Source organism: Heterodontus francisci, chromosome 23 (assembly GCF_036365525.1).
Source record: "Heterodontus francisci isolate sHetFra1 chromosome 23, sHetFra1.hap1, whole genome shotgun sequence".
Lineage (NCBI taxonomy): Eukaryota > Metazoa > Chordata > Chondrichthyes > Heterodontiformes > Heterodontidae > Heterodontus > Heterodontus francisci.
The window spans coordinates 8,664,843-8,692,753 of record NC_090393.1 but is presented as its reverse complement, the minus strand read 5'-3'; the positions used below and the strand labels follow the sequence as shown (position 1 = coordinate 8,692,753).

Sequence of the window (27,911 nt, the reverse complement as noted above, 5' to 3'; positions counted from 1 at the left end):
TGCTCACACAGCCTCAACCCCAGATGAAGCCAGCCCTACAACCCTTTGCTTTGAGACCTAGTGGCTGAACTAAACTACACTTTAAATACATCAGCCCAACCTGATCTCGAATCTTTTAACATTTATTTTTACTGTCCAGCAGCCCGAGTTCTGCTTCAAACTCATCTTGATTGCTTTTGCTGAATTTGGACTCAGATTCACAGATAGGCTCTACATTGCTAACCTTAAGTGATGCGGTGCTTTTAAGTAGACTACCACTGAAAGTTGGCCCGATTTTCACTAACTGTAACATGTCCACTGAAACAAATTTCACAATACTGCATGAAAAGCATAACAGAATGACAGAAACTTTAAAGTTACTGCCCTCAATACTAACCAAGCATGTGGCTCACAAAGAGACACAAAAGTTTGAAATGTCATATTTATTCCAAAACAAAATAAATTCTGTGTCAAATTCCAAACCACATAGTAGCATTCTGTAACATTTCCTAAAAAAGAAAAATGAACAGTAAATTAACAATGGCCGTGAAATCTTACAATCTTAGAATCTGGTGCAGATATGATTCATGAAGTACACTGAAGATTAAAAATAATGCAGATGACAATGAAAGCATGGGACATACACAAAGTGAGAAAAAGATACAGATGGATGGAAGATGGAAAAGAAGGTAGGGAGAGGAAACAAAAAACGCAAGGGTGGAATAACATTTTAAAAACTATTCATAAGCTACCCCATGTAACAATAACTGTCAGTTATAAAAATGGGCTTGCACAATTAGTAAAGTGTGCATCATCCATGGAAAGAATTTTGATTATTCTTTAACTGTCCTTTAACAGTATTCTTTAACAAAGACAAAAGCATAATACTCCTGATGAAAGGTCACAGAACTGAAAAGTTAACTTTGTTTCTCTCTCCACAGATGCTGCCAGACCTGCCCAGTATTTCCAGCATTTTTTTTTTAACAAATATTAACAACTGTTGCCAAGTCACCCACCAATTCAATCCCTCTAGTCATCCAAATTCGAATGATAATTCTTCACAAAGTGAAAAACAATATTGGAAGTTACACATAAATGGATTGCTGTTCTGTATATCTGTTCTGTAAAATGAACAGCAACACTAGAAGATGAACAATGCATAGATTCCTCAACGGCTGACCTCAAACACCATACTTTGAAAGCCAATCAATGTTGTTCATATTGAATTTTCACCAGTACAACCCAGAGGCAAATCTAATCTGCTAGATGTCAGTCGTGCATGGAATGATATTATGCTGACATGCTCACCTGCCAACAGGACCATTATTAATCCCACCCTTATGAGAAAACACGAAATACGCTGGGGGTGAGATGGCTGCTTAGTTGTTAGGGAGTTGGTTTCCCAGAGAGCTAAAGGTTCAAAATCTCAGGCCTGCCTGTCACTCAAATCTATCTGCCATGAAAGTTATGTTCTCAGGTGGATCACTAGATAAAACCACACAGGAGAAATACTTTGCCTCAACTTTGCTCTGGAATCTGTAATAAAAGGTTAGTATTATGAAGAAACTAAAACCATTAAATGTGTACCAGATGGCAGATTCCATTACATACTTAAGGAAATGTGTGCAAAAACCAGTATTGGACCAACTTTCTAGGAATTCAGATTCACAGATTGTGCTAGAGGATCGGAGAAGCTCGAATATTACTTTCAAAAAATGTAGCAAGGTGCCAATTTGGGAATTATAACTAGCTGAACTCTCATTGGTAGTAGACACTTTGCAGGTCATTACTGATGTTTACCTGTGGAGCATACACGCCATGAAGAACAACTGGCATAGTTTTAGAAGCTACAGGTTCTGTGTCATAGGAATCTATTGAATTTTTCAAATTGACTTAAACAGCCACCACTACATATCCAATGGACTTATTTGGATTTTGAATGGTGCCGTATTTGAGATTTCTAAAGAAGTAAGGATTTTAATGGCAAGCTAACCAACTGGATTGAAAACTCATTTGGCAATAGAAAACAGGTGATGATAAGTGGCTAAGAATAATGACGGCAGGAATCGATTCCAGATACTGTTCACGAACGATAAGGAACAATGAACTTCCCTTCATATTATATTATGTGATCACAACTGAAGAGAAGACACACTAAAAAAATACAGGTGCATTAAATATTTATTTATTTAGAGATACAGCACTGAAACAGGCCCTTCGGCCCACCGAGTCTGTGCTGACCAAGAACCACCCATTTGTACTAACCCTACAGTAATCCCATATTCCCTACCACCTACCTACACTAGGGGCAATTTACAATGGCCAATTTACCTATCACCTGCAAGTCTTTGGCGGTGGGAGGAAACCGGAGCACCCGGATAAAACCCACGCGGTCACAGGGAGAACTTGCAAACTCCGCACAGGCAGTACCCAGAATTGAACCCGGGTCCCTGGAGCTGTGAGGCTGCGGTGCTAACCACTGCACCAACAACAGAAACGCAGCTTAAAAGTGGTGAGGACTAGGCTCTTAATATTCAGGGCTACAAAGTGTTCAGAAAAGATAGGGAAGGAAAAAAGGGAGGTAGGGTGGCAGCACTGATAAAGACATTGTAGTGTTGGAAAGAAAGGACGGCCTTGAGGGGACAGGGACAGAATCCATTTGATTAAGAGTTGAGAAGCAAGAAAGGTCTGATCACACTACTGGGGTATTCTATAGGCCTCCAAATAGTGAGCGAGATAGAGGAACAAATCTGCAGGAAAATCACAGAGATGTGCAATAACTATAGTGATGATAATGGGGGACTTAAATTACCCAAATTTCGATTGGGATAATGTTAGAGTAAAGGGATTGAAGGTGGAAGTATTTCTTAATTGTGCTCAGGAGAACTTCCTTAACCAGTATGTTCTTGGTCCAACTAGGAAGGAGGCATTGCTGGATCTAGTGCTGGGGAATGAGGTGGGCCAAGTGGATCAAGTGTCTGTGGAGAACACTTGGATTAGAGTGATCATTGTATTATAAGATTTAAATTAGTAATGGAGAAGAGCAAGGAATAATCTAAAGTAAAACCTCTAAATTGGAAGAGGGCTAACTTCAATGGGATGTGAGGGGATTTAGCCACTGTAAAATGGAACCAAAGATTGACACGAAAAATGGTAACAGAACAATGGGTGATCTTTAAGAAGGAAATGTTTCAGGTACGGGCTAGGTACATTCCAACAATGTGATAGGTAGGGGAACTAAAGCCAGGGCTTGTTGGATAACGAGGGGAATAGAGAATATGATGAAACAAAAAAAGAGGGTGTATGATACATGTCAGGAAAGTTCTTCGTGAGAACCAAGCCAACCAAATACAATCATTTGAGAGGGAGAAGTGAAGAGGAAATGAAGACTTGCAAACACAGAATATGAGAATAGAATGGCAATTAACCATAAAAAGGAACCCAAAAATCTTCTACTGGCATGTAAATAGTAAGCGGGTAGTAAAATCAGATTGTGTCCTTTAGGATCAAAGATACATGCTTCGAAGCACAGGGCAAGGCTAAAATACTTAATGAGTACTTTGTATTGGTATTTACTAAGGAAGAGGATGCTGACAAAATATCGGTAGGAGCATCAATGGTAGAGGTAATGGATAGGGTGAAAATTGATAGGAAGGATGTACTGGAAAAGCTGGCTATGCTTGGAGTGAATAAGTTGCATGGTCTAGATGGCTTGCATCCCAGGTTGCTAAAGTGGGGGTGGAGATAATGAAAGGGCTTGCCATAATCTTCCAATGCCTGAGATATGGGGGATTTTCCAGAGGATTGGAGAGTGGCAAATGTGACACCCTTATTCAGGAAAGTGTGTTAGGGCATTCCTAGTAACTACATGCCAGTCAGCTTAACAATGCTGGTGGGTAATGTTTTAGAAACAATAATCAGGAAAAAGGTCAACAGACACTTGGAGAGGTTTGAGTTAATTAAGGAGAGCCAGCATAGCTTTGTAAAATACAGATCGTGCTTGACTAATCTAATTGAATTTTTTGATGAAGTAACAGAGAAGGTTTATGAATGGAAAGCAATGGATATTGTCCATATGGATTTTAAGAAAGCATCTGATGAAGTACCACATTAAAGGCTGGTTAACAAAATTGTGGCTCATGATATGGAGGGGGCGGGGGGGGTGGATGGGGTTAATGTCAGCTTGGATAAAAAATTGGCTTAAGGACAGGAAACAGCGAATCGTGGTAAATGGTTGTTTTTCAGACTTGAAGGATGGTAGATAGTGGTGTTCCCCAAGGTTCAATGCTGGAGCCGCTGCCTTTTTTGATATATACAAATGACTTTGGTACATATAAATGCCTGCAACAGAAAGCAGAATTTCAAAATTTGATGATCATACCAAACTTGGAGGTTTGGCAGTGAGGATGGTACAAAGCGACTGCAACAGGAAGTAGACAGGCTAGCAGAATGGGCATATAAGTGATGGATGGAATTTAATACTGAGAAGTGTGAGGTGATGCATTTTGGCAGAATGGATAGAGAGGGGCAATATACACTTAATGGCACAGTTCTAAAGAGTGTGCAGAGACAGAGGGACCTGGGAGTCCTTGTGCATAGATCTTTGAAGGTGACAGGACAGATTGAGAGAGTAATTAGCCAAGCATATGGGATCTTGGGCTTCATACATAGAGGCATTGAGTACAAAAGCAGCGAAGTTACGCTGAACATTTATAAAGCTCTGGTTAGGCCCCAACTAGAGTATTGCATCCAGTTCTGGTCACCACACTTTAGGAAGGATGTGAGGGCCCTTCAGAGGGTGCAGAGATTTACTAGAATGGTTCCAGGAATGAGGAATTTTAGCTACAAGGTTAAGTTGGAGAAGCTGGGGTTCTTCTCCTTGGAGCAAGGGAGATTGAGGAGAGATTTGACAGAGGTGTATAAGATTATGACAGGTTTAGATAAGGTAGACAAAGAAAAGCTGCTCCTATTAGTTGATGGTACAAGGACTAGGGGACACATATTGAAGGTCTTGGGCAAGAGATATCGGGGGAACGTGAGGAAGAACTACTTTTTAATGCAGTGAGTGGTAATGACTTGGAAATTGCTGCCTACAAGGGTGGTGGAAGCAGAGACAATCAATGATTTCAAATGGAACTGGATGGGCACTTGAGGGGGAAAAAAACTTGCAGGGCTATGGAGTTAGAGTGGGGGAATGGGTCTGATTGAGTGCTCTTCAGGGAGCTGGCAAGGACTCAATGGGCAGAATGGCTTCCTTCTGTGCCGAAATGACTCTTAGGGCCGAATTTTGTAATCGCGCCGCCAAAATTGGCAGCGGGTAAAAACAATGGCGGCCAGCCTGTGTGGGCTGCATGTCATGAAGCCACTGCGATCCTAAGCGCAGGGGCTCATTTAACTAGCCGGGGCGGGCCGCCCCCCGATCACATGGAGGGGGCGGGTTGTCCATCCCCGGAAATGGTGCCAGCTGCCTGTGCACAGGCGCTGACGCATTTTTAAAGGGCTTTGAGCCCTACCCGTTAAATTTAAATATCTTTAAAGTGAATATAAAAAAATTAAATACATTTATCTTGCCCCTCTCCACCCCCCCAATAACAATTAAATTAATTACTTGCCATCTCCCCCCCACCAAGACACTTACCTTGTCCATAAAGCATAAACTTTAACCTAAAACCCTTCTCACCATCCCCTACACCAATGATGTCACTTTGACCCTGTTCCCCACCCCCGCACTGAGAAACTTACCTCCTCCCCCCGCTCCACAAGTGTTCTGCCTTGTTTCCCCAGACGGGAATCCGAAGGTACAGGAGTGCCGGCAGTGGCAGGAAGATCGCAGCGAGACAGAAGATGGTGGCTTAAGTATGATTAATGCATTCATTTCCATTTATCTAAATATGTAGATGGGGGTCCTATCGCCGAGTGGCGGGTGGCCGCCACGACGCCACCAGCATTATTGGGCCAGGCCCTCCTGGCATCAGGGTGTAAGGCGGCTCTCTCCCGGAGGCATTTTCTGCCCACCCCCACCCCACCCCCGGCCATGAACCCTGACGTCGGGGGGTCTGTAAAATCCAGCCCTATGTCTCTGTTCCTCTTGCATTAAAAATATGAGGACCTTGCCTGCAATAGGATTTTCTTAACCTTCTACAACTCCCAGATAAGAACTAGAATCAGAAATGTCAGTCCTTATTTCACATGACTTTAAAAGAAATTCGAAAAGGAATACTTTGGGTCAAAGTGGGTGGTGCTTTCTCTTCGTTAAGTTTCAAAATTTTGGAGCTAAGACAGCTCGTCATGGCACAGTGCTTTATGTTCAGAAATCTAAGTTATTTTGGTCTAAAATGGCTTGGTTGAAATATTAAGTACATTCTGATTTGCTGGCTTTAAGTAACCCAAGTTTGAGTGGACTCAATTCATTTCTTAATGGGCATGATTCTCCAGCACATATCCGTCATTAATTTGGTAGTAATTGACAATGTTACTTAGGTAGGCCTAAGGATGGTTGTTGTGAAAAATGAAAAAGTCACAGAGATATAGTCGGGGCTGCTCTTCTGAGATTGGGTTGTTGTGCACGGAGTGGTGGGATTTTTGCTCTGTATCTGGCTGGGACAGCTGATGGTGACCCCAGCTTAATAAGATTTAGAAGATCAAAGTATATCTGGCATAACAAGGAGATGGCTAGTATGGGTATAGCAGCCGAGTGGTTTTGGTATTGGAGCAGCAATCTGGAAGTGGTGAAATAAAATCTTATCATGGCAAGTTGGGAAATTGAATTCAGTAAATGTGGTAATTGGTGGGCTGGCGCCAGATAAAATACCACAGAAGCTGACGGATTACCATAAAAGCCCAACTAGTTCTCCAATATCCCTTGGGGAGGAAACCTGCCGCACCTACCTTGTCTGGCCTAAACATGATGCTAGTTGCACACAGAATGGTTTACTCTCAAGGGAAATTTGGGTTAGGCAATAAATGTGGCTTTGCCAGAGTGGTCCACATTCCTACATTATATAAAAAAATCTACCTTGCAGCTAGTCTCTATGGATGGAAAGCATGGACATTAAAAAAAGAGGGATAGAGTAATGTTGCATGTCTTTAAGATATGGGGATACAGAAAGAACATTAATTATATCGTTGTCATAACTGAAAGACTTAGAACCTTGAAAATGATGCCGACCAAGATAAAGAACATAAATTCCTGTACTTTTGACATTTTAGTCAGAAAAGACAACCACCTGGACAAGACTATCATGCTATGAGAAACAAACAATCAAAGCCAATAAGGAAGACCAAGGAGAAGATAGCAGGATACAAAATATGAGATTGGCAAAAGCAACATGACAAGCAACGCCGAAACAGAATCATGAAAATTGCCACTTTACTTCAGCACGAACACAACATTCAAGGAGGAAGAATAAGAGGTACAAGCAAAGATAAGCTACTGACATTGTATAGTAATCCTTCAATCTCAGTGGTCTGGATTTTACCAGTTCTCCAGGGACGGGCTGGGAGGTGGGCGGGGGGGCCATGAAATGATGAGGGAAGGCGGGATTGGAGTGCCCATTGCCTTCCCGCCGCCAAGGCATTTTACCAGTGACAGGGAAGCTGGAGGTCAGCCCTCTTGCCCAGAGGCCAATTGAGCCACTTAAGTGGCCAAATAAAGGCCTCTTCCTGCCGCTAACATTTTAGCAGCGGTGGCCGGACCCTCCACCGTGTGGGAGAGCGCCTGGTGACCCCTGGCGGTCTCCCTTCAGGCTCAGGGGAAGGCCTCCTAATTGGGCACTCTGCGGCCCACGGAGGGGCCCCACGGTGGCAATGGCTGCTTCGTAGCAACACCCAACCCCGCCCTCACAATCACCACCCCCACCCTTAAGGGCCTGCATGACTGGCCCCGGTGACCCAAGACCCCATTCACCTCATTGCGAGGATGGCGACCATCACTCCGTCCTCCCAGCTGGGTTCGGTCCAAGCAATGGCCACTGCTCCTGGTGGTCCTGCTGAGACTGAACAGCTGCTGACCCTCTTGGGGGCGGGCTCCTGTCCTTTAAAGAGACAGGGGCTCCGACAACAACTGATTAGTTGCTGGATGGGGCAAAAATTCAGCCGGGGATCCCAGAAACGGCCAAGGCAGGGTTGCTCCTGGCTTTCAGGCCCGTTGTTGGGGCCTCCGCCACCCTGACTAAATTCAGTCTTCCATGTGCGACAATGATGATTTTTAATATTTACTTTTCAAAAACAGGACTTTTGATAATACACTGGTTTCTCCGATGGCCTATTTCTATTGGAGAACAACTTCCTGAAGCCACTCTTCGATAACTGTCCCCAAGTTGTGCTGCATAGATAGGTGTCTGCTTTTGCCAAAGAAACATTTCTACTTTAAACCAACTGCGCACATGCAAATTTGTTTCAAAGTCACAGTTCATAGCTATTTTGTAAATGTCAGTGCTGTTCCTAATGACAGGATAGGTCTATATAGGCAAGTGGTAACAAAACCAACTATACAAAGGTAGGCAGGCACACCTCAGCTCCTCAGTTGGCTGACAGACATGTTTTTGGCTGCCTCTGATGGCGGCATGTATTTTGAAGGCAGCAGTGGTATTGTCAAAATTTGTAGTCATAAACCACCTAACATTGGTCGTGTGTATGGCCTTTGGGCACAGACAGCTATGCTGCTCCATTCACATTAGAAGTCTGCTGCCATTAGGCCTCCACCACTATAAGTGAGACTAGTTTTGTGAGGTTCTGAAAACACAACTTTTGGAGAATGGCTTCCGATATGTAATTTGCTGGAATTTATTTTCTCTGTGCTGCAAAAAGTTAACACCATCATTTTTTGTTCAAAAGAAAACTAATAAATTTAACCTCAAACTTAAGAAGCATTCACCAGGAATGCATTTACCAACAGCATACTGTTTTTTTGCCTCATCAGCCAGGTTATTGCTTCTGAACTAGATAATACCCTCTACTTAGATTTTTTTCTTGAAAAAGTTTCCACATTTTTGAAAATATGAATATTCAGAAAAGATTCACAAGTTAGTAAAACCAATGTGAGCAATTTCAGCTTTCATTTATTGGAAGTACCAGGAACTTTGTTAATGTGCTTACAAATGTTATGTAGAGATATTTGTAACAACATAGTTTTTTTTAGGACCTCCTAAAGCGATATCAGCTCCTCAAGATCAAAGATATTAAGGCAGTCCCATAAAATATAATTTTTTTGCAGTTTTTATTACATAACAAAGTGGAATCTCACAGCAGTAAAGAACTCCAATCATTGAGGCTTGCAGCTGTGCAAGACCATTAAAGTACTCGACCCCCTTCAAGCTGAATCCTGCTATGCTAATTAAAATCCATCTGCACACAGCTTTTCGCTTAGTGCTTTCGTAGACAAGAGTCATGTTGCATCTTAAATTCTCTTCCTATCTGAATATCTAGAGTAGCTCTGACTCTCTAATGGCTAAACCTCATCATTTAGAGGACACAGTGTCTCCAAAACAGTGGCAATTAGAACTATTGCATTTTTATTGGAAAACAATTCACCGGAAGAAAAAGATGAAAGAGTCTCTTTCATGCAAACATATTATACACACGAGATACAAGAAAATGCAGAACAAATTATTAAAGGCTTTAGGGGTGCTTCATTGTTGTATAACATTATAAAATTCAACTGGTACAGCTGTGCCACAGATCTGGTAAATCTTTATCAATAAAGCATTCCATCCCAAAAACTCGGTCATAAAATAAAGCTGCTCATTTCAAAAAAAAACTGTTGCTTCCATTAAAGACATATTTCAGGAACATTTTCAAGTGATAGCCACAACAAATGAAAGCATTCCTAATTTTCAACATTAGTAGCTGGCTCAGATTGCTGAAGGTGACTGAATACAACACATGTTTTTTTTAAATCAATAATCAAATTTAACATCATGGCTTAAAAAAGTGATAATATTACTGTTGACTTATTAGATTTCCAGTTATTATTTTATAAAATACCTTTGTTCTCAACAGACTTAACTACCTTTCTCAGCCCACCCACAGTACAGAAGTGGACCTTTTAAACTGGCTGATATAGATTCTGACACAAGGCCACTTTATCCACATGCAAAATGAAATTCTTCCCACTATGAAAATTATAGAAATTTTCAACCATTATGCTGCCTTCGATAAGTTATGTACCATTAAGAAAGCCAGGGATGCTGCTGTATATAAAAACCAACTACTAAGTCAAAAAGGCAATTGGTCTTACCTTATCATCAATGTCACTCTCACTGTCACACTGTTCGCAAAAGAAAAATGATAAGTTAGTTCTAAATCTAAAAATACATTTCAAGACTATAGAATGTATTGCTGAAAAATTGGTTAATTTCTGATGCAGTAAACAATTAACAAATTGGTGTAGGGAACAGAATGGTTTTCTTTACAAAAATAGCAGATTGGGTTCTGAAACAAGGCCAGAGAGACAAAGCATGTTAAATTACACTTTCTAGCTTTTACTTTCTTTATACTGGGTACAGTTCTATGGGCAGCCCTCCCAGTGTTTGTGAAGCTAAGACAGTGTTTGTTGGCAAGCTATTCAACTGTGGCAGTCAGAGCCTGATGAGCCTAATTCTGTGTCTACAGATGCAGTTTCTGGTCTGTTTCACTCGCTAACAATCAGGAGGGGGAACCCGGACTGATCTTTTCCCATCCTAGAGGGAGACCCAAGACAAATGTGTTCCCCAATCACCACCACTCTGTTGTGTGATTGCCTTTAAGAGTGATGTCCCTTTAAGATCTTAGTATGCTAATATGCAGTCATGTGACTAAATACCACACTCACTCTGCTACTGTAACACTTACAGGCAAGTCATGTAAATAGTTATGAAAAGAAATGCTGGAAATACTGAGCAGGTCTGGCAGCATCTGTGGAGAGAGAAGCAGAGTTAACGTTTCAGGTCAGTGACCCTTCATCAAGGGTCACTGACCTGAAACGTTAACTCTGCTTCTCTCTCCACAGATGCTGCCAGACCTGCTCAGTATTTCTAGCATTTCTTGCTTTTATTTCAGATTTCCAGCATCTGCAGTATTTTGCTTTTATTTTCATGTAAATAGTTAGTTCTGTACTGTGTATAATAGCTAGCTGTAAATAAACCAGTTTGAGATCTTCAATCAACTGAACTCCACGCTTCTCATTTATGTTGCATATGACAACATAAAAAGCTTCTCATTACATGGTGGCAGCTGTGGTGAGAAGACAGAATCCAAGATTAAAGACCACAGGAAAACAGCTTAAATCTAGCTACAGCTACAAGAGAAAGTTTAAAGAAACACTGGCCCAAACAGTGTAAAAAAACTCACCTCCAGTTGTAAAAGACAGAGCTGAATGACAGGCTGCAGATCAATCACTGTGATTGGGTAAGGCAGTGTGCCGTTGGTACAGGGACCTCAGTTGAAAAAAAAAGCTTTGAGGTGCTCAGTAAAAGAAAAAAAAAAACAGGGAAAGCCCAATCTCTATCTCGGGCTGATTGATTGTTTTCAAAGGTTCCCCTAAGCTGATCAGGTTGGTGCCATTACAGGAGGCGTCCGACAGTAAAAAGCGCAGGAATCCTCCATTCCCGCAGCTGAGCTATAAAAAGAAACCCATTAAATCAATCCAGCATGAAGAGCTTTCATTCACTCAGCCAGAGTTTTAAAAAACTCATAAAACCACTCAACCATTAATCTGCTGTATAAACAAATTCTAGCAAAAAAAGCACTTGAAATGCCTGTTGCTCAGCTGTATAAACAGACAGACTAGAGGCTGGAAGGGAGACTAACAGACAAGCACTGCTCAACACCTGCTGCTGTCAGAGCAGCCAAGAGAGGTCTTTTAAAGGGAAAGCAGTACAAAGTCACAAAACAAGTTCTTAAAGCAAATTTTAAAGTAAAGGAACAGCAGGAAAATGGATACCAATCTTCCCAGCATGAACTGGAGGGCCACTGAAATCCGACTTGAGTTCCAGTTTTCAAACAAAGAATGCAGTTATGCTTCACAGGCCAACTAATTACAGAACCAGAAAAGCAAGCTGTAAAAATTATAGCGATTGGAAACAAAGGATTGCACAGAATCAATACCTTTGGATTATCTGACATGGACCAGAAAGATCCCGCTAAGATATAGAAAGTGCTGAAAGATCAGCGTCGATTACAAGTGAATTTTCCAATTCACTGCCTGGAACTGATGTCCTACAGGCAACAGCCACAGGAATCAACAGACCAGTTCGTCAGCAGATGCCGCTGTAAGGGCAACGAATACGACTTCTCAGAAACTGAGCTGTCAGACCGAATAATGGAGCTGTTTCAGAAGGACCTCTTACGGAAAATGAAAGCATTGATGCACTGCTGGAAGATGGCAAGAAATATGAAACAATTGTAACTGAACAACAGCAGCTATAAGCACCAGGTGCAACGAACAGTATCGACACCATAGCCAGGTCAAAAAGAGCAAGCAAGCTGTTTGATAAGCGTGGTTGGTCCCACTCAGGGCGAAGTTGTCCTGCATTTCCTGACCTGTGCAAGGCATGTGGTGCAAAAGGACACTGGGACCGCCTATGCAGGAATTCTGGCTCCAAAGAAGCAGCCAGAAGTCACGGTCGGACAAAAACAGACAGGTACAGCAACAGGAGCAAGGAAAACACAAGAGCGCTGCGTAAACGCAAGCCCACGCACGAGGTCACCAGCAAAACAGACCTGAGACAAGACCCAGAGAGAAGTAATTCTCAGCAAGAAGACGAACAGCCGTTCCACATTGTGAACCGAACCCATCACATTGATGAAGTCCACCAAATGGAAGCTTTTGCCACTATCAACATCATGTGCTCAAAGAAAGCTGGCAAACGTACACTCAAGGTCAAGATTGACACCGGCGCTAGTGCAAATATCCTACCAGTCTGAATCCTCAAAGTTATGTACCGGAGTCATTGGAAGTCTATGATATAACCGATAACTGCAAAGTTATCTGCATACAACAGGTCACCCATACCTTGCAGTGGCACATTAATACTACAATACAGATACGGCAAGTTGGCATGGAAACCACAACATTCTATCTAGTAGACACGAGTGGACCAGCAGTGGCAGGACTACCAGCGTGCAAGGACCTCAACATCATAACTATCCATGACAGCATTGCCAAGGGGAAATCTCCAAGGACCGGAACCCGCTTGCAGACTCTGGCCAGCATCAAACACTACAGTCTGAAAACCCAGCAACAGCACAACTATGCCATGCCTTCACTTCTGCTCTCTAGAGAACCACCAGCACCACTACGAGCCAGAACGGACAAGTCTCTCCATGAGATCCCTGTACTCTTCCCCCAACAAGTCCTCAACCTGTAGCCCCAAGCCTTCAGATGCGGAGGATGAGGAGAAGTTAAGGACATGCAATGTCCTGAAGAGGCATAGGAGGAATGAGTTGAAGCATCGTCTGTTGGCTCTTCGAGATGAGGTGTCGGAACTTTCCAAGAATGACAAGGCCTCAAAGGTGGCCATCTTGAGAAAAGCAACAGAGTATGTTAGGCTGAAGGCAGAGCAACAGAAACTGCATGTACAGAGAGAAAAACTTCAGAAAGATCAACAGACGAGATGTAAACTCCCCGAGCAAGAGTTGTCAAACCACCGAGGAGATTTATGGATTTTTGAGCCTCTATCCCTGTAAACTTCACGATCTCTATCCATGTGTAAATGATTCTGATGTTACCTAATTTTATATGTTTTTGCTTTTAGCCTATGAGACTTATCTTTGGAAAGAAGGGGGATGTTATGTGATTGCCTTTAAAAGTGATGTCCCGTTAAGATCTTAGTATGCTAATAAGCTGAGTATCAGGAAGCAGTTGTGTGACATGCCAGTCTCACTCTGTAACTACAATACCGAAAGGCAGTTTCTGTAAATCGTTAGCTCTGTACTGTGCATAATAGTTTTTTTTATTTTATTTATTTATTTAGAGATACAGCACTGAAACATGCCCTTCGGCCCACCGAGTCTGTGCCGACCATCAACCACCCATTTATACTAATCCTATTCTTTCTTTTGGGCCTCCTTATCTCGAGAGACAATGGATACGCGCCTGGAGGTGGTCAGTGGTTTGTGAAGCAGCGCCTGGAGTGGCTATAAAGGCCAATTCTGGAGTGACAGGCTCTTCCACAGGTGCTGCAGAGAAATTTGTTTGTTGGGGCTGTTGCACAGTTGGCTCTCCCCTTGCGCCTCTGTCTTTTTTCCTGCCAACTACTAAGTCTCTTCGACTCGCCACAATTTAGCCCTGTCTTTATGGCTGCCCGCCAGCTCTGGCGAATGCTGGCAACTGACTCCCACGACTTGTGATCAATGTCACACGATTTCATGTCGCGTTTGCAGACGTCTTTATAACGGAGACATGGACGGCCGGTGGGTCTGATACCAGTGGCGAGCTCGCTGTACAATGTGTCTTTGGGGATCCTGCCATCTTCCATGCGGCTCACATGGCCAAGCCATCTCAAGCGCCGCTGACTCAGTAGTGTGTATAAGCTGGGGATGTTGGCCGCTTCAAGGACTTCTGTGTTGGAGATATAGTCCTGCCACCTGATGCCAAGTATTCTCCGAAGGCAGCGAAGATGGAATGAATTGAGACGTCGCTCTTGGCTGGCATACGTTGTCCAGGCCTCGCTGCCGTAGAGCAAGGTACTGAGGACACAGGCCTGATACACTCGGACTTTTGTGTTCCGTGTCAGTGCGCCATTTTCCCACACTCTCGTGGCCAGTCTGAACATAGCAGTGGAAGCCTTACCCATGCGCTTGTTGATTTCTGCATCTAGAGACAGGTTACTGGTGATAGTTGAGCCTAGGTAGGTGAACTCTTGAACCACTTCCAGAGCGTGGTCGCCAATATTGATGGATGGAGCATTTCTGACATCCTGCCCCATGATGTTCGTTTTCTTGAGGCTGATGGTTAATCCTATACTGATTCCATATTCCTACGACATCCCCATCTGACCCTGTATTTCCCTACCACCTACCTATACTAGGGACAATTTATAATGGCCAATTTACCTATTAACCTGCAAGTCTTTGGCATGTGGGAGGAAACCGGAGCACCCGGAGGAAACCCACGCAGACACAGGGAGAACTTGCAAACTCCACACAGGCAGTACCCAGAATTGAACCCGGGTCGCTGGAGCTGTGAGGCTGCGGTGCTAACCACTGCGCCACTGTGCTGCCGGTAAAAAAAACTTGTTTGAGATCTTCAATCAACTGAACTCCACGCATCTCATTAATGTTGCATCAGACAACATAAAAAGCTTCGTATTACACACTCCAATCGAGACCAGTTAAATTTAGTACATAATAGGAATAAAATTTTGGAACTTCCTGATCTGTATGTCCTACTAACAGATCACATGTTGTATTTACTCACTGAGTGAGTCTCTCCTATTGTTCTGATCAATTTGGATTGAAACATCGTATTGGTACTCAGTTTTACAGATTGAGGGACTACCTAATTAAAGCAAACTATCTTAAAAATATAAAACAGAACTTTTAGCATACTCAATGGGAACATGAGAACAACCAAATATCTCTTCAGACACTAGCTGCTCTCTGTCACCTGGTAGATTGTACAGTAATCCGTGGCCTGGCAGTGAAACCAAGCTTTTAGGAGTCGAGCCAATAACACATCACACAGGTAATACTGAAATTACATCATGATGTCTGACATGTAGGAGGATTGGCATTTCACAAGAAAATTCCGGAGTAGATTGTCAAAACAAAATTCTAGGTGAAAAAGTGCTAAGTTTTTATTTTGCAGAGGTTTTGACTGGTTCCAATCTCCTACTCATTTGCTACATTATATTTCTGTGCCAAATTTACATATAAATGAGGCACAAAAGTCACACTGTATCAAATCTCAATCAACCATGGTGTACCATCTCCACCATAGCTTATTAGCTGTCTCACAATGATTAATTTGCGTCAGTTCGACAGAAGCACTTGGAGTCAATCCAGTGACCTAGTATCGATAAAGACTGGATTCATTGCTACCTACCAATGCTTTCTGACTCCCTGAGGCTGTTGGAAACATATTAGTTAGGCAGCCAAGTTATACAGGCTCCACAAACTGGGTTGCAAGATGTTCTTAAATTCTCAGCACTATTGTACATGCGTAGGCAATATTTGATGCATATTACAGTTCATACAAACCTGCATATCTACAGAGCTGCTATGAGTTTTGAAGAAAGCCAACGTGGCTAACTGCTTGCAGCTAAATTAATTAACCATCCTTACTTGCGCCAGAGTGGTTAGAATAACAGGAGTTCTTCAGTTCTTATGAGAATGGGAACGACAGGCACTCCAGCCATACTGAAAGGCAACTGTTAATCAGACTAGCCATTGTGAGATTGCGTAAGTGGATTGCGCAAGTGCAAATTGCCTAGTCATACTGGAAGGTTTACTGTAGGTAGAGTAATGTCATGGTTCAAACATCAAAGGTCATAATCCTTTCTCATATCACCATATGCAATTTGAATGGAGCTGCTCCAGTCATGCTAGATGTTCTGTAGGACAGAACCACAACAGCAGCACAGTGACAATTAGTGACATTGAGCTGAAGGTCAAATCCATATTTAGGTTTTCTTTCAATCAGAAGTGGAAAAGAGGGATACTTGCAGCGAGTGACAGCATTCCACTAAATCCAAAGATTATTTTGTACAATTTCCCTAATGGAACGCTGCAGGCTTACAAATATATTTGTGCACCTTCTTCAGCATTTGCTTTTCTATTACAACCAAAAATTAAATTTGAAAACACCAACAGAAGGCATTTTATCTTCTAATTTTCCTACACAGAAAATAAACATGGCCACCATGTTCCCTTGCTCATTTACATCATTACAACAACTTAAATTGGCATTTGGTGGTGTGGAACACTGGAGCATTTTAAAGAGAGCGTACTGCCCTCTCAGTAGGTAATATTTTAACACCTGCGTTGAACTGAAATGTCTACAAGTGCAGCCTGCTGGGAGGGCAGTACTTACTGTTAGCATAAATATTATTTATAATCAATGTATGGCTCAGTGATGCAGTTGGGCAATCCCAAACCATGTACTGCATGAACTCCTTAGTACTAAAATCTTCTTGCTACGGAGGACATCTGTTGGATAATTAATAAAATAAATTTAAACTTGACTGCAGAAGGTTTGATCTTAGGAAATGCCAGATGTTAAAGAAAAGCTCATAAATAAGAGGTTTTTGAGCCTTTGAGTAACAATTCTTTTGTTACATTTTCACTATTCTGCCAATAGCTATACTTTTTATATGAGAAGTGAATGGGTTCACTAAGGCAACTGTTCACTTATGAATCCACGGTTTTATTTCTGGTTTCTTCAGGGCTTGAATGTCACCGTCAGTACAGATACACTTGAGGGTAGGCGGCTGTTCAGCCCTTTGAATCTGTTCTGCCATTCAATTAGATTATGGCTGAAGTACTGACCTCTTCAATTGACCCCCAGCCTCAACAACACTTTGGCGAGGGGGCTCCAGATTTCTACTACCCTTTGTGTGAAGTGCTTTCTATCATCACCACTGAACAGCCCAGCTCTAATTTTAAGGTTATGCCCCTTTGTTATGGACTCCATCAACAGAAATAGTTTCTCTCTACCTTATCAACACCTTGAAATCATCTTAAACACCTCAAATTAGGTCAACCTTTAATCTTCTATACTCAGTTTAGAAAAAGTCATAACATTATATTTTGCATATTTCTGAAGATGAAAGTTATTAAAAATAGGAACATAGGACTTAGGAGCAGGAGTAGGTCATTTGGCCCCTTGAGCCTATTCCGCCAGTGGATAAGATTTTGGTTGTGGTCTCAGCTCCAATTTCCTGTCTGCCCCCAAAATCCTCGGCTCCCTTGTCTATCAAAAATCTATCTGACTCAGCCTTGAATAAATTCAATGACCCAGCCTCTACTGCTTTCTGGGGAAGAGAATTCCACAGACTAATGAGGCTCAAAGAAAAAGATTTCTCCTCATCTGTCTTAAAAGGGAGATCTTATTTTTAAACTGTGTCCCCATGTTCTATCTTCCACACAAGTGGCAACATAGGAAAAATTGATTAGAGAAACATTCAGAACTAAAAATATTTCTCAATCTTCAGTGCCCATGGAATAAATTATTTATAAATTAAAAGAATTACTGCGGGGAAGGGGAGGGGAGTAACTTAATTATAATTTTTGATTTTGACATGAAAGTTCTACAAGGGTCTTCAAACTGGTAACGTTAGGTGAAGCACCAAAATATGGTCACATTTTTAAGTTCATTTGTCGGAAGTGGAACCCACAGCACAAACTTACAGTCATTGAGTCATAGTGTTTTACAGCACAGAAACAGGCCCTTCAGCCCAATGCGCCTGCGCTGACCATCAAGCACCCGTCCTAACTAATCCCATTTCCCCGCACTTGGCCCGTAGCCTTGTACGTTATGGCGTTTCAAGTGCTCATCTAAATACTTCTTGAATGTCGTGAGTGTCCCTGCCTCTACCACACCTTCAGGCAGTGTGTTCCAGATTCCAACCACCCTCTGGATGAAAAAATTCTTCCTCAACTCCCCTCTAAACCTCCTGCCCATTACCATAAATCTATGCCCCCTAGTTATTGACTTGCCATTGAGTTTCGAATCCCAGAACTTTGTTTTCATTTTAACATCTTCGCTGTCTTTTTTTCCAGCTCAAAATGCTTGTGCAACCAGGAACGCTTAAAATTTAAGCTCAAACATTTTTATGCAATTTGTCATAATAAAATACATTTACAACCTCTGGTATTCTGTGTAGCTACTGTGTGAACATTTATTCCACTTGGGTTCAGTGGGAAGACAGCCAAGGGCTTCTGTGTGGGATTTCCTTTCACCTCCAAGGAAAAATGCTGGGGAAAACAAAAATTCTCTGCATTTTGCACACTTGTAGCTTATTCCAATCCCGTGGAAATATCAATGAAACCCATGCATAACTCTGATTTCAGTTGCTAAAGCACTTGAATAACTGATGGAATTTCATTGTTACTCTATCACTTAAAATTAAAAACAACTTCTTACAGCACTGCACCAGTTTCACCTTCAGAAGGGGTGCAATGGTAGAACAATCAAAACCTCCAGTAAAGGCGTAGGGGCAAAGGGTGGAGCGACTGGGGAGGAACCGGGGTCCAAGCAGGGAGCAGTTGAGTCAGAGAAAGCAGGCAGAGGGGCCTGAGCAAGGGTTGGGAAAGCTGTTCAGGGATTGGAGTCGAGGTTGGAGCAAGATTGGGACATGAGATTTGGAGACAGTAGATTAGGATGATAGCGACTGGAGCTGAGGGGGGGGGTTCTTTCTCTGCCTCCAAGTGAAGTAGCGTTCAGATGATTCTTCGCCCGCACAGGGATAACAGCCACAGTCCTTCCCTTTAAGGTATTTTCCAAAACCTGCTTGCTTTGCACCATTTGCTGCCTGGGAGGGGATGCTGGCATGAAAAGTTGGCATTAGAGTTAAAGCCAGGAGCTAAGAAAGCAGATATAATTGAGGTAACAGCACACCATTTGAAATTGGAAGAAGAAAAAGACAAACCAGATGGCAGCACAGTTGAATTAGCTAGGATTCAGTTGCAATTGGAAAAACTTAAGCTTGAACAGGAAAGAGAACTGACAATGAAAAACTTGAACTTGACAGAGAGGAAAGGGCAAAAGAGAGAGCATTTCAAAGATAAAGAGAAGGGAATTCAAATTTAAAAAGCTAGAACTAAAACAAAAGTCTGTCTTTGATTCCAGTGAAAGTTCTGAGGAGGAAAGATCTGACTCCAGCCCAGGACCCAGTGGAGAGCTGTCTAAATTTGTGCAAGTCCTGCCGAGGTTTGAGGAAAGGGACATAGAGGCATTTTTCATTTCTTCTGAAAACCCAGCTAACAGATGAGGTGGCCAAAGGAAAGCTGGATACTGCTTATGCCAAGCAGGTTGATGGGCACAGCTCATGAAGTTTATGCTATTCTTTCTGAGGAGGCTCTTGCAGATTATGAGATGGCAAAAAAGCCTATTCTCGCAGCTTATGAGTTAGTCCCTGAAGCATAAAGGCAAAGATTACGAACCTCTGGAGACAGCCTGGACTGACTTATACAGAATTTGAGAGGGTAAAGCAAATTAATTTTGATCGTTGGATCCGGCACTAAAGGTGGAGGCCACGTATGAGAACCTTAGGGAAATAATTCTCCTGGAAGAATTTTAAAATTCACTCCCTCCGTTAGTAAGAACCCATATAGAGAACCAGAAAGGTTTTAACAGCCAGACAGGCAGCTGAGATCGCTGATGATTACAAGCTTGTTTACAAGCCCAAAAGCTTCGTCTATCACCCCCACAAACCCAAGAAGGATAGAAGGTGGGAGGGTAAAAGGAAGGCAAGTAGCCATGGACAAGGAAGGACCCCTGGGAACGCCACGGGATCTCGTCCTTGGGCCAGAAAGGAAGTTGCTGAGGGTGGAAGTGAGGTCCGAAAGCCTACATGTTAGCATTGTCACAAAGTGGGACATCTTGGTGCTGAATGCTGGAAGTTGCAGGGTAAATCCATGGGACTTATTGGGATGCACAAGGCAAATGCAAAGAAAGGGGCCCTGACTGGGAGTACGAAAGATCGGCTGTAACTCTGATTGCAGCTGGAAGACCAAGTACAAAAACTGCTGTGAGTGTGGGAGGCGTGAACAAGATACCTGAGCGTTATTGGGAATTCTTATCAAAAGGAAAAGTAACTCCTTATTCCTCAAGTGAGGCTGGTAAACCTATAGTTATACTTCAGGATATAGGAGCCACCCAAACTCTTTTGCTGGGGAGTTGTTGTTTGGTCTGTGCACGTGTTCTGAAGTTGTTGAATGGTAAATGTGATTTGTCTGAAGCGTCTCTGAGTGAAGTTGTATTAAATTGATGTAAGTTAAAAGAAGAAGCTACAATAAAAATGAGTGTTTAAGTTATTAGGAAGCACTAGTTTCTAACTTGCTTTGTTTGGTGGTAGTGAAATTTATAGGGTGGGTCTGGATTGTACAAATTTCGAACGACCCTGTCAGTAAGGCAGAGCAGTAGATGCAAGGCATGTAAAGCCAGACAAATGAAAGCTGTCTGACTATTGGAGTAGCAGGCTAAGTGTAAGCACCAGGCAGAAAAGTGTAGACAGTCGGAGTTAGAATTGACTAAATTAAGGAAAGAGAAGGAAGATAGGTGTGCCATCGTTGACAGAACAAAGAGTCAATTAAGAGACTGGTCGGAGGGCTGAGAAAGTGGAGTTCCTGAAGGCATATTGTGCGGATATATCAAGTGAAAGGGAAAAGAGGGAGGCGGATGAGAGATTGTTGAACTAGAGGTATAGCACAGCTGAGCAGGAGTGAGACGATGTAATGGCCGCCTACCGGGTTTTGCAGTCAGAGTGCGAGGCCAGGATAGACCATGCATTAAGCTCAGGGATTTACTCAGCCCTACCAGAGGAAGGGAGAATGGCTCGAGGCACCTGGGACGAAATGATGACTTCAGAAAAGGAAATGCATATCAGCTAGTTCAGAATACTCATCAAAGAATGACTGTGAAAGGCTGCTGCATAACCTCTTGGAGTCTGTCTGTTTTGTGAGAGTTTATCTTTTTCCTTTAGTTTCCAATTATAGTTGGTGCAAGATAGTTGAAGGTAAGAGAATTGGGATGTTGGCGTAATTGATTTATTTCTGTTTCCCTTCCTTTAAATACATGTGCTACTCTTTTCTGTCCGTGTGTGTGGATTTATTTATTTTATTTGGGTGCATGATGTTTGTGTGCTTGAATTTGTGACTTTCAGTGCGATGTTAAAGCTAAGACATACTGGCCCAAACTACTGGCTACTGGGGATGAAGCTCCACTTTGTTTCCAAAATAAAGAAAAGTCCTGAGCCTTGTAGAAGTCTCAGAATCCCAGCTTTAACCTTTCAAACTTTTGCAGCAAGTTAAAGAAGACGGAATTCAAATGTGGTTAAGTAGGGAACATCAGAACCTGGAAGTTATTCGAAAGGACAGGGAAAAGTTGCCAGGAGTAGGGGATCAAGTGATTGCTAGGGTCCTACTTGCAAAACCAGGCTTAGCATCTCGCTGGCAAGGACCTTACGAGGTCCTGATGACCAGCAATACTCGTATGTGTGGATGTTGAAGGGAAGGCTAGTGGAAACACTGGACACAGATCAAGGAGTATGGAAATGCAAAGGATAAAAAGGACGAACCGGTGATGACCGGCACCTGCTATGTTCTCTCTTTACATGACAATGAAAACCGCAGTACAGCTGATATGTCTGGCAACCATGATCGACGAAGGAACCAAGTTGGTTGACTGGGGGACCCAACAAGGCCTGTTCTATAAGAACTCAAGCGATCCCAATTGCGATCGGGTGCGTGGAATGTTAAATGTTGTGGTTAACAAACTAAGGAGTAGCTCAGGGCAGTTGGGAATGGGGAACAGCAGTGCCTGAAGGTGCAAAGCGTGGCAATAAAGGTTCCCTCTATACTTAAAGTAGTCATGTATAAATCTAATGTCAGTATCATCCACTGTAGTTCTAACTTTATAGTCCCTATTCTATCTGCATGCAGTTACTTGTTGGATTAAGTTCTATTCAAGTTATTTGTTATTAAATTGCCTAACCAACGTGAATGTTGACTGCAGGGTTCCATTTTGGGTAATCTGTTTATTATTTGTGTCCTGACCGAGAGGGGTTAGACTCCATTAAGTGTACATGAGCACATTGGCTAGCTTCATGGCTGAACTTCATAGCCAGATTCACTGATTCAATTGTAACTCTTAATTTAAAAAAAATTGAATTGCTAGAATAACTGTGTAGAGCCAGTCGGTATTTATTAATGAATTACAGATGTTAGCTATAATGAGCTTGCTGACTTCTAAATCATATTGAGCAAAGCAATGTTTAAATGGAATTTTAAGTTAGATTTGTATTTAACCAACATGCTAGCAAAACACAAATAACCAGGGGCATCCAAACCCTTCTCAGGGTAGAGAATACCGGGATCATGGGAGATAGCAATTGGTCAAAGTACTACTTCGCACCCAAATACTCGACCCAGAGACATTCCCTCCTTGCGGGATCTCAATGGCTGAATGTAGGGAATAATGTTGTCTGTACACATCCTATAGGGACAGGGACGAGAGCCACGCATGATTTCAATACCGCCCTAAACTGTACCCTTGAAATTTCCAACGCGTGCCATGAACGGACGCAGGTGGCATACCGTGGAGAATGGGAATACTGCGAACCTCAATACCAGTACGGTAACATCCACTGCCCAGTGATCAACTCGAGTTTCTGCTTCCACCCCCGGGCCCCAATGACAATTGGACATTCGGCGATAACTCACATCGGGCCTCCCCTTAGGGAGTGGATGAGCATAACCGACGATCTAACGGAGGACTTGTGAGATACCTGCTTCCCAAGGGGAAGTGAATCCCTGAACTGCTGGAACATCTACTAAAGGTGAGGGAAGAGGCCGGAACAGCAATAAAACAGTAACACCGAATCCAACAAGAGGTCAAACAACTGGGAGAGGATGCGGTAGCCAAACTGGAGGACACATTGTGGTGGGAGGCGGTTTGAGACTGGAGTATTAGGGTGGACATTCACCCCTGGATTAGAATTGATTCCCATGTACTGGTAGCGGTGCAGTTGGTAATTGCTATCGGACTTATGGTTGAATGTTGTAACCTGGCACCTAAATTGAGATGTCAGACATAATTTTGAAAATGTAACTATGCAAATCTAACCACCTGTCTGGCCAACAGTGATGGAGCAAGGAGCACATAGCATTAGTTGGCCATCTTGCTGGTGGCCAAAGGCCAAAAGTGGGGACTGATGTGATGTACCCCAGGAATACTGCAGGCTTGACTAAAATTGCTGTAATTTATGTAGCATAATAAAAAGTATCAATCCCAGACTAAGCCTGGTCACTAAGACACAGGTGAGGTCGTAAGAGGATGCTAGGGAAGGATCTGAAGCTCAGTGAAATCGGTAGGATCCCTGGATTATTCGACGGGCAGAGGATCCTAGGGTAATGGCTACCTTGGGCCAGGGGTTGGCCCAGGAGCCCTGCCCTTGGTTTCTGTAGGGGAGACTGGCATAGGGAACCATGGAATACTTGGCGTAACTTGAGAAAGCTTGCCTGCTAGACACACAAATTATATGAATACCTAATTAGAAGCTAAGGAGGCTAGGAGGGAGACACCCGAATCATATGAATAACCGAATCAAAAGGTTGACGAGGTGAATAATATAACCAAAGCAGGATGAGATTAGGGAAGATAGTAGGTGGCAGATGAGGTAATTAAAGAAACATCTTATCAAATAAGTCTCCTGTAAACGGTATAATAAAGGCCTGCTACCTGACCTGAACCTGGCGGAACCCGACGACATGTGTTGGGTTCGGGTCAGGTCGGGCCCCTCTTCCAGGTCTGGCTTTCGGGCCAGGCCGAGTCCAGGTCGGGCCGGACACACAGGGTAAGTGCTCTGCCGTTAAGTATTGAAATTAAAAAACTTACCTGAGCTGGGAGTCTGGGACGAAACTGAGTCTGTGAAGGGAGCGAGTGATGTCACTATGATGTCATCATGCATGCGTTGCAGCTTCCTGCAGGTTCAGTGTCAGGAAGGGATGGTTGGGTCGAGTCAGGTCAGTGTCGGGGCAAAATCGGAGGATCTCGGGCCGGGTTGGGCTCGGGTCCACTGTGTGGTTTGGTCGGGTTCAGGTCGGGTTCTTTCTCCCGACCTGAGCATGCCTTTACTGCATAAAATAACTACTGGAACATTGTACTAGCAGAATTCCTACAATCATTTGTGAGAGTAGGACTTCTCCTTGGATGCTCGTAATAAAAGATTGCTCGTTTGAACAAGACATCTGACTCTTGAGGCATTTTTGGGTACTGGGGCAAGCCTTACAGTTCCCCTACTTTTCGCCCTTATTGGAATGTACCTAACCTGTACCTGAAACATCTCCTTAAAGATCACCTATTATTCTGTTACCATTTTTCCTGTCAGTCTTTGGTTCCATTTTACCCTTGCTAGAACCCCTCTTACCCATTGAGGTTCGCCCTCTTCCAATTTAGAAGTCCTACTTTAGATTGTTCCATGCACTTCTCCATTGCTAATCTAAACCTTATGATACAATGAACACTCTTACCCAAGCGTTCCTCCAAAGACACTTGGTCCACCTCACTTCCCAGCACCAGATCCAGCAATTCCTCCTTCTTTGTTGGACCAAGAACATACTGGTCAAGGAAGTTCTCCTGAGCACATTTCAGAACCTCCTTCCCCTCCTTACCCTTTACTCTAATATTATCCCAATTGAATTACCCAAATATCATGTACCCCAATATCACCACTCTATAGTTCTGGCACATCTCTGTGATTTCCCTACAGATTTGCTCCTCATCTCTCTCTCTCACTATCTGGTGGCCTATATAACACCCCCAGTAGTGTGATCATCCCCTTTTTGCTTCTCAACTCTCACCAAATGGATCGTAGTCCTTTCCCCCTCTCAAGGACATCCTCTCTTTACAGCACTAAAATTTTTTCCCTAATCAGTACTGCCACCCCACCTCCCTTTTTTACCTTCCCTATCTTTTCTGAACACTTTGTATCCCTGGATATTAAGCACGCTGTCATCACCATTTTTAAGCCACGTTTCCATTCATAATACTAGATCATATTCCCACAAGGCTATTTGTGGTTGTAGCCCACCAAGCTTATTCACCACACTTTTTGTATTTACATACATGCATTCTAAACCTTTCCTTGTATTCTCGTAGTCTTTCTTCGTCTGCTCCTATCTAATATGGCACTACTTCCTTCTCTAGTACTATCCAACATTCACTGCTTTATGCACCTTTATCTCTTTTCTACTTCTATATACTAGTGCCCATACCCCTGTCAATTTAGTTTAAACCCACCCAACCACACTAGTGAACTGCCCTGCGAGGATATTGGTCCCATTCTGTTGAGGTGCAACCCATCCCTTTTGAATTGGTGCCTCCTGCCTCAGAATTGGTTGCGATGTGCCAGGAATCTGAAGCCCTCCCTCCTTCACCATGCCTCAAGCCATGAATTGAACTTCCCCATCTTCCTTTTCTACTCTCGCTAGCACACAGCACTGGGAGTAATCCAGAGATTACTACCTTTGAGGTCCTACTTTTTAGCTTCCTCCCTAGCTTGTGAAAATCTGACGGTATGGCCTCAATACCTGCTCTCTCTATGTCGTTGGTACTGATGTGTACCACAATGGCTTACTACTTTCCCCCTGATGAATATTTTGCATCCTCTCTGTGATGTCCTTTACCCTGGCACCAGGGAGGCAACACATCATGTGGGACTCATGATGACGGTTAGAAAAATTCCCAGCTGTCCCCCTAACTATGGAAGCTCCTATAATGACTACATTTCTACTCTTTGCTGTTGCCTTCTGTGCAGTCCCTTGTCCATTTGTGTTGTCACTCCTGCAGTCTCCAATGCTGAGTACTGGTTTAAGAGTGGCATACACCTTCAAAGACTCCTGCAATTCCTGCCTCTTCCTATTCTTCCGGATGGCCACCCATCTACTATCCTGAACTCTTACAGCCTGTGGGGTGGCAACCTCCTAGAATGTACAATCCAGGAAACTTTCATCCCCCCGATGCCCTGCAGTGACTCCAGCTGGCCCTCATGTGTGAAATTCTGAGCCCAAGCTCAAGCAGGTAGAGACAGTTCCTACACACGTGGTGCCCCAAGACACATGCAGTGTCCTGAAGTTCCCACATGGTACAGGAATTGCAAGCAACTGGTCTCAGCTGCCCATCCATCATCTAAAAAATTTCTATTCTCTCTTTTAGAATCTATTTACTACCTTGTATAAACTATTAATTTTAATTAATGCCTCCAGACCTGCTCTGTACTAATACTAATTAATACTAACTCACTTTCTGCTATACTTGCTATAAATTTCACACAGTACATTATAGTTTCCAGGTCCTAATTTAAACCACTCCCTAGTTTAAAGATTTTTTAAAAACCCTTAAAACTCACCAATCGCTCACTCATCTGCTGTCCTGTAATGTCATCTTTGCTTTTTTGGAAATACACCTATCAGGGTCCACGCTGTAGCCCCTGCACTCTTTTATTGTCTGCCACTGCTGCATAATCACATGGCTGTTTGTGGGAGTTTGCTATGTGCAAAATTATCTGCCGCATTTCCTACATTACAACAGTGATTACTCTTAAAAAAAAAACTACGTCATTGGCTGTAAAGTGGTTTGAGATGTCCAGTGATCGTGAAAAGTGCAATATAAATGTAAGTCTGTCTTTCAGTTTTCACCTTGTAGCACAACCTACAGGACAAGGCAGGTCAATGTAAGCATTACAAATGGAGTCAAGATGGAGGAAGTATCCCACAGAGCCTTGTAAGCAATGTGCTGTTAATAATGTAGCGGTGTGTATGCGTGATGCATAGGCCAATGCAATATGAAAAGGCTTCAATTCCCATCGGTGCTGGGCATGTGAAAATGGTGAAAAGAAACGGTGGAGCTCTTGTGGAATCCAAGTGACCTTACTTTCACAGCAGAGAAACTGCACAAATACTCCAGTGTGTATTGTTTTCCAAGCTATATTGAGTAAAGTAGCCACATTAGAGCACTAAGAAAGATAGACATGGCATACAGATTCTCAATATTTCTGTACTATTTGCTTATTCGGGGATTGTTTACTAATTATTTCCTGGTCTTTTTTGTAGCACAAACCAACATTAGGTTACCATCCTCCTCTAATTTTTCTTTGTTCCCCTCCACAAGATGTTGAATATTACTGTGGTGCAGTACCATGAGTGCTGCTGGCTCAAGTGCTTCATCTATTCCTCCTCAGCAAGGCTAGTCAGCGAGTATCAACAGGCTATGCAACCACTGAGGGCATCACTGC

General features: G+C 42.9%; 1 protein-coding gene across 15 annotated transcripts in view; it reads right to left on the bottom strand.

Moving 5' to 3' along the window:
- The window catches only part of fbrsl1 (fibrosin-like 1), a 1,047,407-nt gene that overhangs the window by 231,249 nt on the left and 788,247 nt on the right, over nt 1-27,911 (bottom strand). For all 15 annotated transcript variants that reach the window (XM_068054637.1, XM_068054624.1, XM_068054627.1 and 12 more), the window contains one exon: nt 10,217-10,246. In XM_068054637.1, the coding sequence (XP_067910738.1) occupies nt 10,217-10,246 (30 nt within the window). The remainder of the gene's footprint in view (nt 1-10,216; nt 10,247-27,911) is intronic.